At 32.9% G+C, this 12,748-nt stretch overlaps 1 protein-coding gene across 1 annotated transcript in view; it reads left to right on the top strand.

The window, feature by feature from the left end:
• Positions 1-7,640: 7,640 nt before the first annotated feature.
• Positions 7,641-12,748, top strand: part of LOC140439446 (glutamate receptor ionotropic, kainate 2-like) — a 63,836-nt gene continuing 58,728 nt past the window's right edge. Inside the window, exon 1 of the mRNA XM_072529356.1 lies at positions 7,641-7,802. Within this exon, the coding sequence (XP_072385457.1) occupies positions 7,715-7,802 (88 nt within the window). The 5' untranslated portion in view covers positions 7,641-7,714. The remainder of the gene's footprint in view (positions 7,803-12,748) is intronic.

The raw sequence follows: 12,748 nt of genomic DNA, 5'->3' as shown, positions 1-12,748 counted from the left end.
TGGCATATTACAAATCAACGGTACAAGATTAAATGAATTCAATATTAAAAAGGGAATAAAGCAAGATGACAGCCCAGTACTATTCATCCTGATAATGGATAAAATTCTGAAAATACTAAAAGGGCCACAAACCATCTGCAAACTAAGATGGGATATTTAAACTTAATACCGGTAAGACTTGACGGACTTCTAATATGTAGATGACATTGCAGACACTAGAGGAACCATTCAAATATTGATAAATATATGGGTGACAGAATTGAAAAAACAAAGAATGGAAATAAACTTGAAGAAACCAAAAAGTATGATAGTAATGCAAAAGAAAGCTGATAAGCGAAACCATTTTTTATTTTACTATGAAGAAATCCAAATTGAGACAGTATTAAATTTTGAATACTTGAGAGTATTATTGATACCAGAAGACGAAACAATCAATCAGGAGATATTAAACAAAGTAAAGAAAGCAAACAAAATTTACTATGCACTAAACAACACGATTTTTGGAAATCAAGAAATAGAAAGAGAAGTTAGGACTAAGGTGTATATTGCAGTAACCACAGGCTGGTGTCACAAAAAAGATGATATCAGAAATGATTACATAAGAAGCAAATTGAAGCAGGAACCGATGGAATTTAAAATCCAAAGAAAGAAATTAAACTGGTTTGGACACATTATTAGGATGGACCAGAGCAGGCTATTAAGAAGAGTAATGGAATCCAAGAGATACGGAAAGAGAAGAAAGGGAAGCCTAGGAATGGGATGGTTGGAACAATCATTAAAAATAGGCAGAAAAAAAGAAAAATTATTTAAACAAATTCCAGAACTAGCTAGGAACCGGTAGGGATTAAAGATATGGGTACAATAGATATGAAAATATTACTCCAACGCCCAAACTGGGCATTAAGGAGTTTCCGAGAATTAAGAAAAATAAGAGATATTTCCTATTTACTGTTAAAGTGTCATTAAAATTACCTACTGTTAAAAGAAAATCAATGCATGATGACATTTGGAGTTAAAACCACACTACACTGGACTACTTTACTTTCGTTATTATTATTGTTGTGGTATGCTATGTAAAAATTAGGTAAATATTTGGCCAATAACTTTGCTTTCATATTTGCCTATCGTATTTACTAATTGGTACGTAGATTTTGGTTGTTTAATTTTTCAAGAGAACGAATACGTGGAGATAAATTTTTTAATTAAAATAGTAGTTCTTGTGTCCATAATCTAGTAAAGACGCAAAAACTTCGTGATTATACAACACTACTTGTTTTATTATTTAGTGTTTTATTAACACATTAATAAACTTACAAAAACTCAAAGTTTTTTTATTATTCTCGATCTCTATTTGTTTTCGGTATTTTTTAATTATATTTAATTATTGATTTCCTCTTTCCTTCTTAGTATTCGAGAACCTAAAGTCACAAGCCAAGTTGTGGAACATTTATTGTTGCAATAAAACAGGCTAAAGCCTTGAAAACTTTATAATAAGCAATCTAGACAAACCACCAAAACTACGGTAGTTATTTACTAAGTCTCTTACGCCTCTGGAGCCATGTTTTTAATCTCTTTTATATCTGACATTGCACAGTTTGCTAATTTAAATTCTTGTAGATTTATAGCCCTCGGTTTTTATATCTCAACTTACTTACTGAAATATAGTGGAGATTTTCAGTGTGAGATGGTTTGTATATTTTCGGAAAGCAAATGAGTAATTTCGCGATGGAATTACAGCGAAAAAAGATTAAAGGGCTGCAAATTTTTGTTAAATATGTAAAATGGTGTTGGTAATTTACGAAAACCTAAGCTTTATTTAAATTTTATTGTGGTACTTTTACCCAAAGCTATTTGTATCCATTTTCTGGAACAAAATGGCTTTTCTCGGCTGTAAGAGAAGATACCTATGTAGTGACAATAATTCCTAAATAATTTAAATTGAAAAATTATTTTATTACATAAGGGGTATAATGCTAAAATATATTGCACTAATAATACAATAGTGTCCCAACTCAAAATGTTTCGAAATTGACATAACACTATATTCACACGTAAAATTCAATTCCCTATCTATAAGTCAATAAAACTGTCGTTTTAATAGTGCAATAAACGAATAAGAGATAGCGCCATAAGGCGGTATTCATGACTGACCGATTGTCGTCACCCTCCTCACAATATCGTGTTATCTTTAGCTGCGACCAACAGTAATCTAGAGCGCACGTGCTGCTTTGCTCATCATTTCGAGTTTCCACAGTATTGCTAAATCAGGTATGTAATTGTCATAGCTATATTTCGAGTTATTACATGCTTGTTGATTTAAACCTAACCATAACATTGTTATTTTTCTAGTTATTACACCATTACTGGTTTACACCAGCACTTTTTAAATTAATATTTTTACTAACGACACTATTATTGGTTCAGTTCATTATTTTTGACATGCTACATTATTGTTGAATCATCACTTAAAATCATTTTTGTTTTTGTTTGTAAAACATTTATTAATCATTATCTATTTGTCGATCACCGGATAGTAATAACTCATTTAAAATATGTAGCAGTGTTATTAAGAAAGCTTAATAACAACTTTATTTTATAAATTTAGAGTTACTACACTCTTTGTGATATTCTTGCATCAATTACCTTTATACTTAATCCAATAATATTACTTGATCCATTTTTAGGTTTAATACCTAAGTCGTGGGCGATTACTTGTTGCTATGGCAACAAATACTGAGGATTGCGAGCAGGAAATCTCTTCACCGTCGTTATTGTCACTGGAAAATACAAATAATGAACCTGGTGCCCAAATAGAAAACAGTGACTTTGGGAAAGTACAACCACCACCTATACCTTCGCCATTTACGAGTCATCAAGTACTTCAAGAAATTGACGCAAACAGTGAAACATAGAATGATATTGGGAGTTGTACTCTGTAATGTATAGAAAAAATTATACAGGCTAATCCTGGTAGAGAACAGGACTTTATATTTTATTCTAGTAATTGTTGCGGGCAGCAAAACAATTAAATCGTCCTTATAGCATATGCGAACACAGTACAGAAAATGAATGTCAAAGGCATAACCCATAAATTTCTGATTTGCGGTCACTCTCAAAACGAGGGTGACAATGTGCATAGCGTCATAGAAAAACAAGTAACGTGTATCGTAAAATCTGGTCCAGTGTATGTCCCACAACAATATACAGCATTAAATGAGGAGAAAGACAAAATAAAATGGCATGACATTAAGGTGTTTCGTGTTGAAAACGAACATCCATTTTTTTTATATAAAAACTCTTACGAAGATGAAGACTACCAAAAAGTTTTGAACTGAAAATCAGACTTCGTTATTTGCTAATGGTTTGGCACGAGAGTACACTTTTAGAGAGCAAAATACCTTTAACTCAAAATAAGAGAAGGAACTTAAAGGAATTACTTGACAAAAATGTAATACCCAGTAGTTATCGTGAAACTTGCTATAAGGCTTTGACCGATTAAATAATAAAATTGTATTGAATTGTAATTAGTAATAATTTATTTTTAGAGTGATTCAAACTAAATTTAAATAATTTGTTTTTTTAGTATGTCTTTTTAATTGACTACAAATTACTTATGACTAGATTTCGTGTTCTTTTTCTGGAAGGTTTATTTTGTTAAATATATAGATTAAGTACAAAATGTTCAAGAATAGTGTATTTTGTTATCTGTATCTGAATTTGTTTGATTATAATATAAACTTAATTAAAAACAGTCTTGATTTATTTATTAATATCAAAAACAATAGTTTTAGGTAATTGTTAACGTGTAATACAATCTCTTTAGATCCAATGTTAACAAATACAAAGAATTAGTTCCCAAAATTGTTGTTATACCAAAAACTAACGTAAACCGCAAAAAAAATAGTAAATCAAATTGTAGTAACACAAAATATTTCATAAATAATGTCATACCTAAAAATAATATTTCATTTTGAATATTTGGCTTAGAATAATACAGTGTTAACTAAAAATTTTTAAATAACTTCACTGTCAATATTTTTATTTAGCTAAAAGTACAAAGAAACTTCCTTTAATATTAATTAGAAACATAGTACGCATTAATTTTTTTTAACTGCAATAGGAAATGATAAATGAGTTTTTCGTTGATTCTGAAAAATCATCTTTTTTGAGTTACGACACTATTGTATTATTAGTGCGATATGCAGAATTTAAGTCAATTATAGGTAAAACAATGCAAAGTGGATGGAATGTATTTCGTCTTTTCTTCCATTATTCGGAGACCCAGACTACCTGTTTCCTCCTCGAGCTGTGAAAACACCTCTTGTAGAATGCGTGACTGCATCTATATCATCAGCAAAGGCCAGCAACAGTTTTGATCTGTGATTAGCAAATCCTCCTGTCAGCTGAAACGATATTTTACTTATTGCATATTCTAAAGCAAAATTGAACAGCAACTGTTACAAGGGGTCCCCCTGCCTAAGTCCTGAATTTATACCAAATGGCATCGATGTTTTGCTACCTATCTTTACTTGCACATATAAGTCTGTCACTCACATTTGCGTTAATTCAACTCATTTTCTTGGTATTCCCATTTCTAACAGTGCTATCCACACTTTGCTTCTTTTTATGGAATCATATGCTTGCTGGAAATGTATGAAAATTTGGTGCACATCGCGGTTGAATTCCCAGTTTTTCTCTAATATCTATCGGATGGTAAATATCTGATCTATAGTTGACCTTCCAGCACGAAAGCCGCATTGGTAGTCGCCTAGAATATCTTCCGAATATGGTGTGAGTCTCTTTAGCAAGATAATTGATAGCACTTTTTATGATGTGCTAATAAGCGATATGCCTCTATAATTTTGGAATTGGTCTTTGTTTCCTTTCTTATATATGGGAATTATAACGCTTCCATTCCATTCTTTATGCATTTTCTGTTAATACCATACTCTCAGAATAATGTCATACAATTTTTGGTGTAAAAGGTTTCCTCCTTTTTTAATAACTCTCCATTTATTCCATCATTCCCTGGTGCTTTATGGTCTTTTAGAGACGCGATCGCATTCTTTACTTCCTTAAGTGTTGGTGCTGGTATTTTAATATCTGCAGAATGAAACGTAATATCTGCTTTCTCCGTCTCACATTCAATATTTAGTAAATTCCGAAAGTATTCCTTCCACCATTCGACGATTTCCGTTTCTATCACTATAAGTTCACCTGCTTCATTTCTCATAGGCTGTGTTACTCCAACTCTTGCACCTTTTCTGAATGACTTCACTTCACTGAAGAATTTCCTTATTTGATTCCTCTTCCACTTCTGTCCATTTCCTGGATGTGCTGTTCTAAGTAGTTCCTCTTTTTAGTTCTGAATAGTCATCTTGTTTGTGCTCTTGTTCTGTTAAAATCTGCTTTGTTCTCATCTGTGGGGTCTTGTAGCATTTTCAATCTTTTTTGGTCAAACCATTTCCGTTTTGGACGAGTCCCCTTTTTTTCAATGCTTGGCTGCTTGTTCTATAACTGATGCCACTTGCTGCCATGCTTGTTCTAACTCTACATTATGCTCTTCCTCTCCTAGCAATTGGAATCTTTTGCTTGTTGCTACTTGATAATCAAGTTCTTTATTTCTCGTTTGTAGGGCTTCTATGTTCCATATTTCTCTTTTTTCTTGTTGTTCCAGTTTCTGTATTGATAATAGCGTTCTTAACTTAGATTTCTACAGGAAGTGATCGCTGTCGCTGCCAGATCCTCTCATACTTCGCGAACTAATAATGCTACTAGAATGTATTGCGTCAATGAGGACATGATCTATTTGATTTCGTGTTCTTCCATCATTTGAAGTCCATGTGACCTTGTAAATGTCCTTTCTCTCGAATTGGGTGGATGTAACGGCCTTGTTATTAGATATTGCGAATTGTGTTAGCCGGTGTCCATTATCATTTGTTGTATCATGCAAGCTATGCTTACCAATTACTTCTCTTAAATAATCTTCCGTACCTAGTTTAGCGTTGCAATCTCTAATATCCAACTATTTTGACGTCGTATTTTGGAACAGCTTTATGCTGTTGGTCTAATAATTCATAAAATTCATCCTTTCTATCTTCTTCAGCATCTTCTGTTGGGGCATATATTGAGAATATTGTGAGATTGAACCACTAATCATTGAGTCTAATATAGCAGATTCGTTCGTTTATTGGCTTGAAATCTATCACTGCTGATTTTAGTCTTCTTGCAATGACAAAACCACATCCGTAGTCATATCTATTCTCACTAGCCGACTAAAAGACTATAGTATCTTCCATTTCCAGAATTCCTGTTGCTGTCTATCTTATTTCCTGTATTGCTGGTATATCCATGCTGAACACATGGAAGAATGTGACACATCTTAAAGAAAGTTCTTTTAGAATAATTATTTTCAGTGGCTAAAATCTCTGTGCTCTCAAAATCTGCCTGATGGTTTGTTGATAAAACGTGTGTTTTGAACAATTGATATTACTTCCGTGAGAAATAAGGCATCCTTTTAAGAAACGACAAGTTTGTTCGATGTAGGACAACTCACAGTCTTGTCAAGCGACTCTATAGACTACATTGGTTTTTTGCTGTTTAGATAATGGTTAGTTTTGGAGAATAACTTTCCTATGGACCTGACAATCTTTATACCAATCTTGACAGGTACAATCCGTCGAAACCTCAACATGTTGTAAGTGAATTGAGCGAAAAATGTAAAGAGCAATAAATGTTAGATGTAATGGGAGAACTCTGAGAGATAGACCCAGGTGGAACACTAGAATGAAGTGATAAGGCATCTGATTTTCCAACATCAGCCAAAATTGGTGTATGTCTCTGATATGAAACAGTAAACAAATACTTATTAATGAGACAAAAAGAATATGAGTTTTGCAACTAAATATTCTTTCACATTAAAAGGAAATCCATTCTGTGAAGAGCATGTGTCAGCCTCTGAACTGTAAAACTTAGACATTGGAGTGGGTTATGTTTAAATCTCATTCGATAGCACGAGTAGTGATTCAAAAAGCGATTACTGGCCATGTATTTCCTTAATACCTGATTAGTACCCCTGTGGACCCACGTGTACAGGAATACTACTACTTGCTTTAAGTTTATATGTAAAATGAGTAGGTGAGGATCATAGGAGTTGAAAATGTCAAAGGTGGTTTGGACTTTGTCCGGTGGTAAGGCTAAACACAGATCGTGTACATACCTCTTGAGAAAAGGGATATGTAATATTGTAATTGTACTATCACAGATTTTTTTTACCATTATCTTTGGTAAATTTCAATGGTTAGTATGTTGATTATCGTTGGATAAATAGTATTACTATTAATTGATAATATCCATTCTATAACCTTGTCGAGTATTTATCCAGAATAATCAGGGACCCTTTATTTATTTATAAACTATTTCATTTATATGAAAACCAGTTTTGCATAATCCGATTAGGTAAAGATATTCAAATTGGATGGATAATATATTTAACATGTTATGCGTATATTACGTAAAACAAAATATTTGAGCTTCATTAATTAGCATATGAGTAACATTGTACAAATTATTAATTACCTTAATTATAATTAGGCTTATTAATTCAAACAAGGTTGATACACATTTCGATGTTATGGCCAGTTTGGATGTTAGTGTAAATATCCATCAGTACGTGTAAGGTTAGAAACAGAGAAACTGTTTCAAATTAAATGCAATGGTTTTTGTGACGGCCAATTTCAAAAAGTGGAGTGTTGTTTGTGCTTTGCTCTGTATTTTAAATTTTGCTGATGGATTAACCGTAGGCAAGTATATAAATTTTGTTGAATTTGACTCTATTTTTAGAAGCAGAAACGAACGGCGTTTTGTTTATTTGAGTAACCTTTTTGATAACATATTATTTATTTACACTAAAATAAATAAAATAAAAGCCTGCTTTTTCGACCTATTATTTTAAACAGTATACTATGAAAATAAAATCGCATCATTGATCAAATAAAACAGTATTATATCTAATATATTTAATAAAATATGAAATAAACCACAAGTTTAATTAAAAATACTTTATATTTGACGTTTTAATTTCCACCTGGAGAGTCGTTCTCAAAATACAAAATACAGGGTGCGGCATTAATGTGAGGAAGTCCATTAAATCATTTGCCGCAAGAGATTGCAAAAAAAAATATTTAGGTAAAAGTTGCAGCATAGATTGGGTCATACATTAAAGATATTTTCAAATATACAGGGCCAATTATATTATCAGGGTGAAACCCACTTATCTTTTTTTAACGGAACACCCTGTATATTTAAACATTTTTTGACTGCTCCTGATGTTCTCGTTTTTTAAATATAAGATTTGATAGTATTATATTGGGTCTAGGAATTTAATATCTTGTTTTCTTCGATTATCAATTTTTTTTTATGATCAAATGTATAATAAGAGTTTCAGTGTGAGTTCGTTTAATTTCGCGTGTATCAACTTCCATGTTTTTTTACACAAATCGGATATTGCCTTTGGCTTAACACCATTACTTAATTTTTGCCAGTTTCGCCATGTTTTTAATAAACTTTTATGGTTGTGGGTATCATTACATTAAATTACGCTGTTACAAAATATTTAGAGTTTTAACAAATGCTTTGCAAATCTTTGCAACTCTTCTCTACACACTTCCGACGTTTAATACCATTAGTAACCATTTTATGGAAGTTATACTTGTAATTGTCGATAATTAACAAAGACTTGCCCTTTTCGCTTAATATTTTACAAATTTCTCCATGATGGACTTTTGAATACCACCTTAAATACACGAATCAAAGAGGCAAGAAACCATGGATAACTAATAAAATATTAGAAATGATGAATGTGAGACGACAACACAAGAACAAAGACTGGAATAAATATAAAGAAATATAAAGACTAATAAGAAAAAAGATAGGTAGTAGTCACTGTGGTAGCAAAAGCACAGTGGCTTGTAGAAACTTGCGAAGAGATAGATGACCTACAGAATAAACATGATGATAGACTTCTCCATAAGAAAATTAAAGAAATGTGTGGGATCAGAAACGCTAGGCAGTGTGGCACAATAACAAGCACGGATGATAGAGTCCTGACCACAATAGAAGAAATAAGCGTTGAATGGCGAACATACATACAAAACCTATTCTCAGACGATAGAACATTAAATATCGATAGACTAACAAACATCGAAAATAACGACTTGCCCATATTAACATCAGAAATAAAATACGCCTTAAAAAATATGAAACCCAGAAAAGCCTCTGGACCTGACTACGTTCATAGTGAAATTATACAACTTTTGGAAGAAGACAATTTAGAACTATTATCAAGACTCTTTAACAGTATATACAAGACTGGTACAATTCCACAAGATTGGTTAACGTCTACGTTTGTGCCTATACCCAAATCAAACTACGCAAAAAAATGTAACGACTTTCGGTTATTAAGTCTCATGCCCCATATTCTGAAGCTATTTCTAAAAATTATCCATAACAGAATTTACAAAAAATGCGAAGAAGATATGGGTCCGGAACAATTTGGCTTTCGAAACGGTATGGGAACTCGAGAAGCTTTGTTCAGTTTCATTGTTCTCATGCAAAAGTGTCGGGATCAACAAAAAGATGTCTACTTGTGCTTTATAGATTATGAAAAGGCTTTTGACAAAGTCAAACACGATCAGCTAATAGAATGCTTGCAAAAAAAGAACCTGGATCCAAACGACATTAATACAATACGTGAACTCTACTGGACCAAAACGCCTCTGTCAAAACTGAAATGGGTAATACTCAAATCATAAACATCCAAAGAGAAGTTAGACAAGGTTGTATACTATCACCATTATTATTCAACTTGTACTCAGAGGAGATGCTCTAGATGAAGCATAAGAAGGAATAAAAGTCAATGGAAAAATCGTGAACAATATCAGGTATGCCGATGATACAGTACTGATTGCTAGCAGTGAAGAAGAACTACAAATTCTGTTAACCAAAGTAGTGCGAGAAGGAGAACTATACGGCCTTAAGCTGATTGTAAAAAAACCAAAACAATGGTAATTTCAAAAAAACACACACCAGTTACAAACAACAACAATCTAGTTGAACAGGGGAAAAAGTTTAAGTATTTAGGCTGTTGGATACATGAAACCTTAGACCAAGAACAAGAGGTTAAATGTAGAATAGAACAGGCAAGAAACACCTTCTTAAAGATGCGCAAGTTACTCACTACCCGTAATCTTGATTTGTCCCTACGAAACCGCATGATAAAGTGTTATGTATATAGTGTACTATTACACGGCGTGGAAACTTGGACGTTAACAGTCAGCTCGTTACGACGTTTAGAGAGCTTTGAGATGTGGGTATTTCGTCGTATGCTAAAAATTCCATGGACCGACCGCGTTAGGAATGAAGAAGTTTTAAGGCGTATGAATAGAGAATGTGAACTCACAGAAATTATCAAGAAGCGTAAAACGTCTTATCTTGGACACATATTTAGACACGACAGGTATAACTTTCTTTAGCTTATTATAGAAGGGAAAATAGAAGGCAGACGCGGCCCAGGTAGACGACAAATGACCTGGCTGCGCAACATTAAAGATTGGACAGGATTAGACTTTCAAAGTTTAATAAGGAAAGCCCAAAATAGGGAAGACTTTGCAGATGTCATCGCCAACCTTCGCTAAGAGGACGGCACTAACATCAAAATACTTTAGTGATAATATCCTTATACAATTATAAGTAAGAAATCGTAGCAATGCATTTAAGTAAACAACAAAGTTTGAGAAATACACTGAACGCCAAAAAAAGTGGCCACCCTGTAAATTTTTGAAAATAAAAATTAATTCGAAGTTTTATCCACTGTTTCATATTCCGTCTCAATTTAAATATTTATTGCAATCATGTATGCTTGTTTTTGCCATTTTTACGTTTATGTTGTTGTTTTTTTGTGGTCGCTGTTTATCTTCTGAGTTGAAAACATGTAATTACACAGTAATTTAGCTTTTTAAACGTGCATTTCAACTAAGTAAATAGTTAAGATATGATGTTATCTACAATAGATGTTGCTCAAAATATTGCATTTCTACAAGATAGAAGACGTCAAATTTATGTATCCGAAACTTGAGGTATTCCGAGAACTAAAGTACGGAGAGCTTTGCATCGTTTTATAGAGACTGGTACTCACGTCGACCTGGTTCCGGTCGTAGAAGAGTTACCTCGCAAAGTGATGATCGTTTTATTTTGATGAATCTTTAAAGAAATCGCCATTCCACTGCAATTGCCGCAAAAAACCGTCTTCAGAAAGTTTGAAATGTAAATGTAAGTGAGAGAACGGTTAGAGGAAGTCTCAATGAAAGTGGACTAAGCCGACAAGAAGGCCGGCTATTGTTCCCAAATTACAACCCAGAAACTGTAAAAATCGATTCATTTTTGCGCGACAAAATCAACACTGGGATATACAGGATTGGAGGATTGGAGTCCAATTGTCTTGACTGATGAATCTCGGTTCTGTTTGAAGTCTGGCGATGGTCGAGAGAGTGTTTAGAGACGGAGAAACGAAAGATATGCCCAAGCTTGTATGCCCCAGAGAAGAAAGTTTGGCGGTAGTGGTTTCATGGTTTAAGCTGGAATCTCATTTGAAGCTCGAACTGAACTTATTTTCATCAATGGTCTCCTAAATGTTCACCGGTTCATGGTTTTATTCTAACATAAACTACTGCATCACAAAAACTTACAAGTAGTTTATTGGTCAAACCATTTTTTACACCTTTTTGTTGCCAGCCTACCCACATACTTGTTATGTTTGAGACCGATATGTGCTTTAATCCATATAAAATTATTGTTTTTGTTAACATTTTGCAGTTCTAAAATCCGTTTTTTAATTGCATATAATGATATAATTGAAGAAGTAACTTAGGGTACTAAGTCAAAACCAATGAATTTCAAACAGACAGGGAGTCCGATATATTTATAGCAGAATGAATTGTAGACCGTGTTAAAAATGTCAAAGCTTCGTAGATTGCAATAGCTTCAGCACTAAGTATAGAAAATATGTTATCCAGTTTGTAGCAATAATTAATATTTTTATAGCGAATATAAAAAGCACGTCCAACGTCATCCTTGGACTTCCACAGATTCTTCGAAGTTTGCAAGTATTGGGTATAATATGTTAATATCAATGTGAAAATTATCGCTATATAAAGGTTTTACAATCTTTACATTCAGAAACAATGAATTGTAGTCATAAAGATCTAAAAAAGTTACGCTGAGATAATATAAATCACTGAGAATATCTTGATTAAATTAAAGTGCCATGATCAGTAGTGGAGAATTTTTCTTTAACCAATATTTATTTGTAAGATCTTATTCATTTATTACTACTATATTTAAATATAGAAAACTGTTGGTTCTGGATATTTTGAGAAAAAATTTGTTTGCAAGGAACTGCCTTCTGTGATTTAAATGAGGCCCAATAGCTTCAAAATGGAGAGGTTAGACTGGAGTTGTTTTCATGGCACCAAGACATACACGTAGGTCTGAGTTCTACAAGATATCTATTTTGTTTAAAATCTGTGAACGAGCAGAGCCATTCATTATTCAATATGGGCATGATATAGACACGAAAAATTGATAGATATAAATAGAATATTAAAGCGATTTCAACGCCAGCTCCCCTACCAGTCTTAGTAACCATTTTTTTAGAATTTAACCCTTTTATACATCGGTATAACAAATAATT

This window comes from Diabrotica undecimpunctata, chromosome 4 (assembly GCF_040954645.1).
Source record: "Diabrotica undecimpunctata isolate CICGRU chromosome 4, icDiaUnde3, whole genome shotgun sequence".
NCBI lineage: Eukaryota > Metazoa > Arthropoda > Insecta > Coleoptera > Chrysomelidae > Diabrotica > Diabrotica undecimpunctata.
This window is presented reverse-complemented; position numbering and strand designations above follow the sequence as displayed.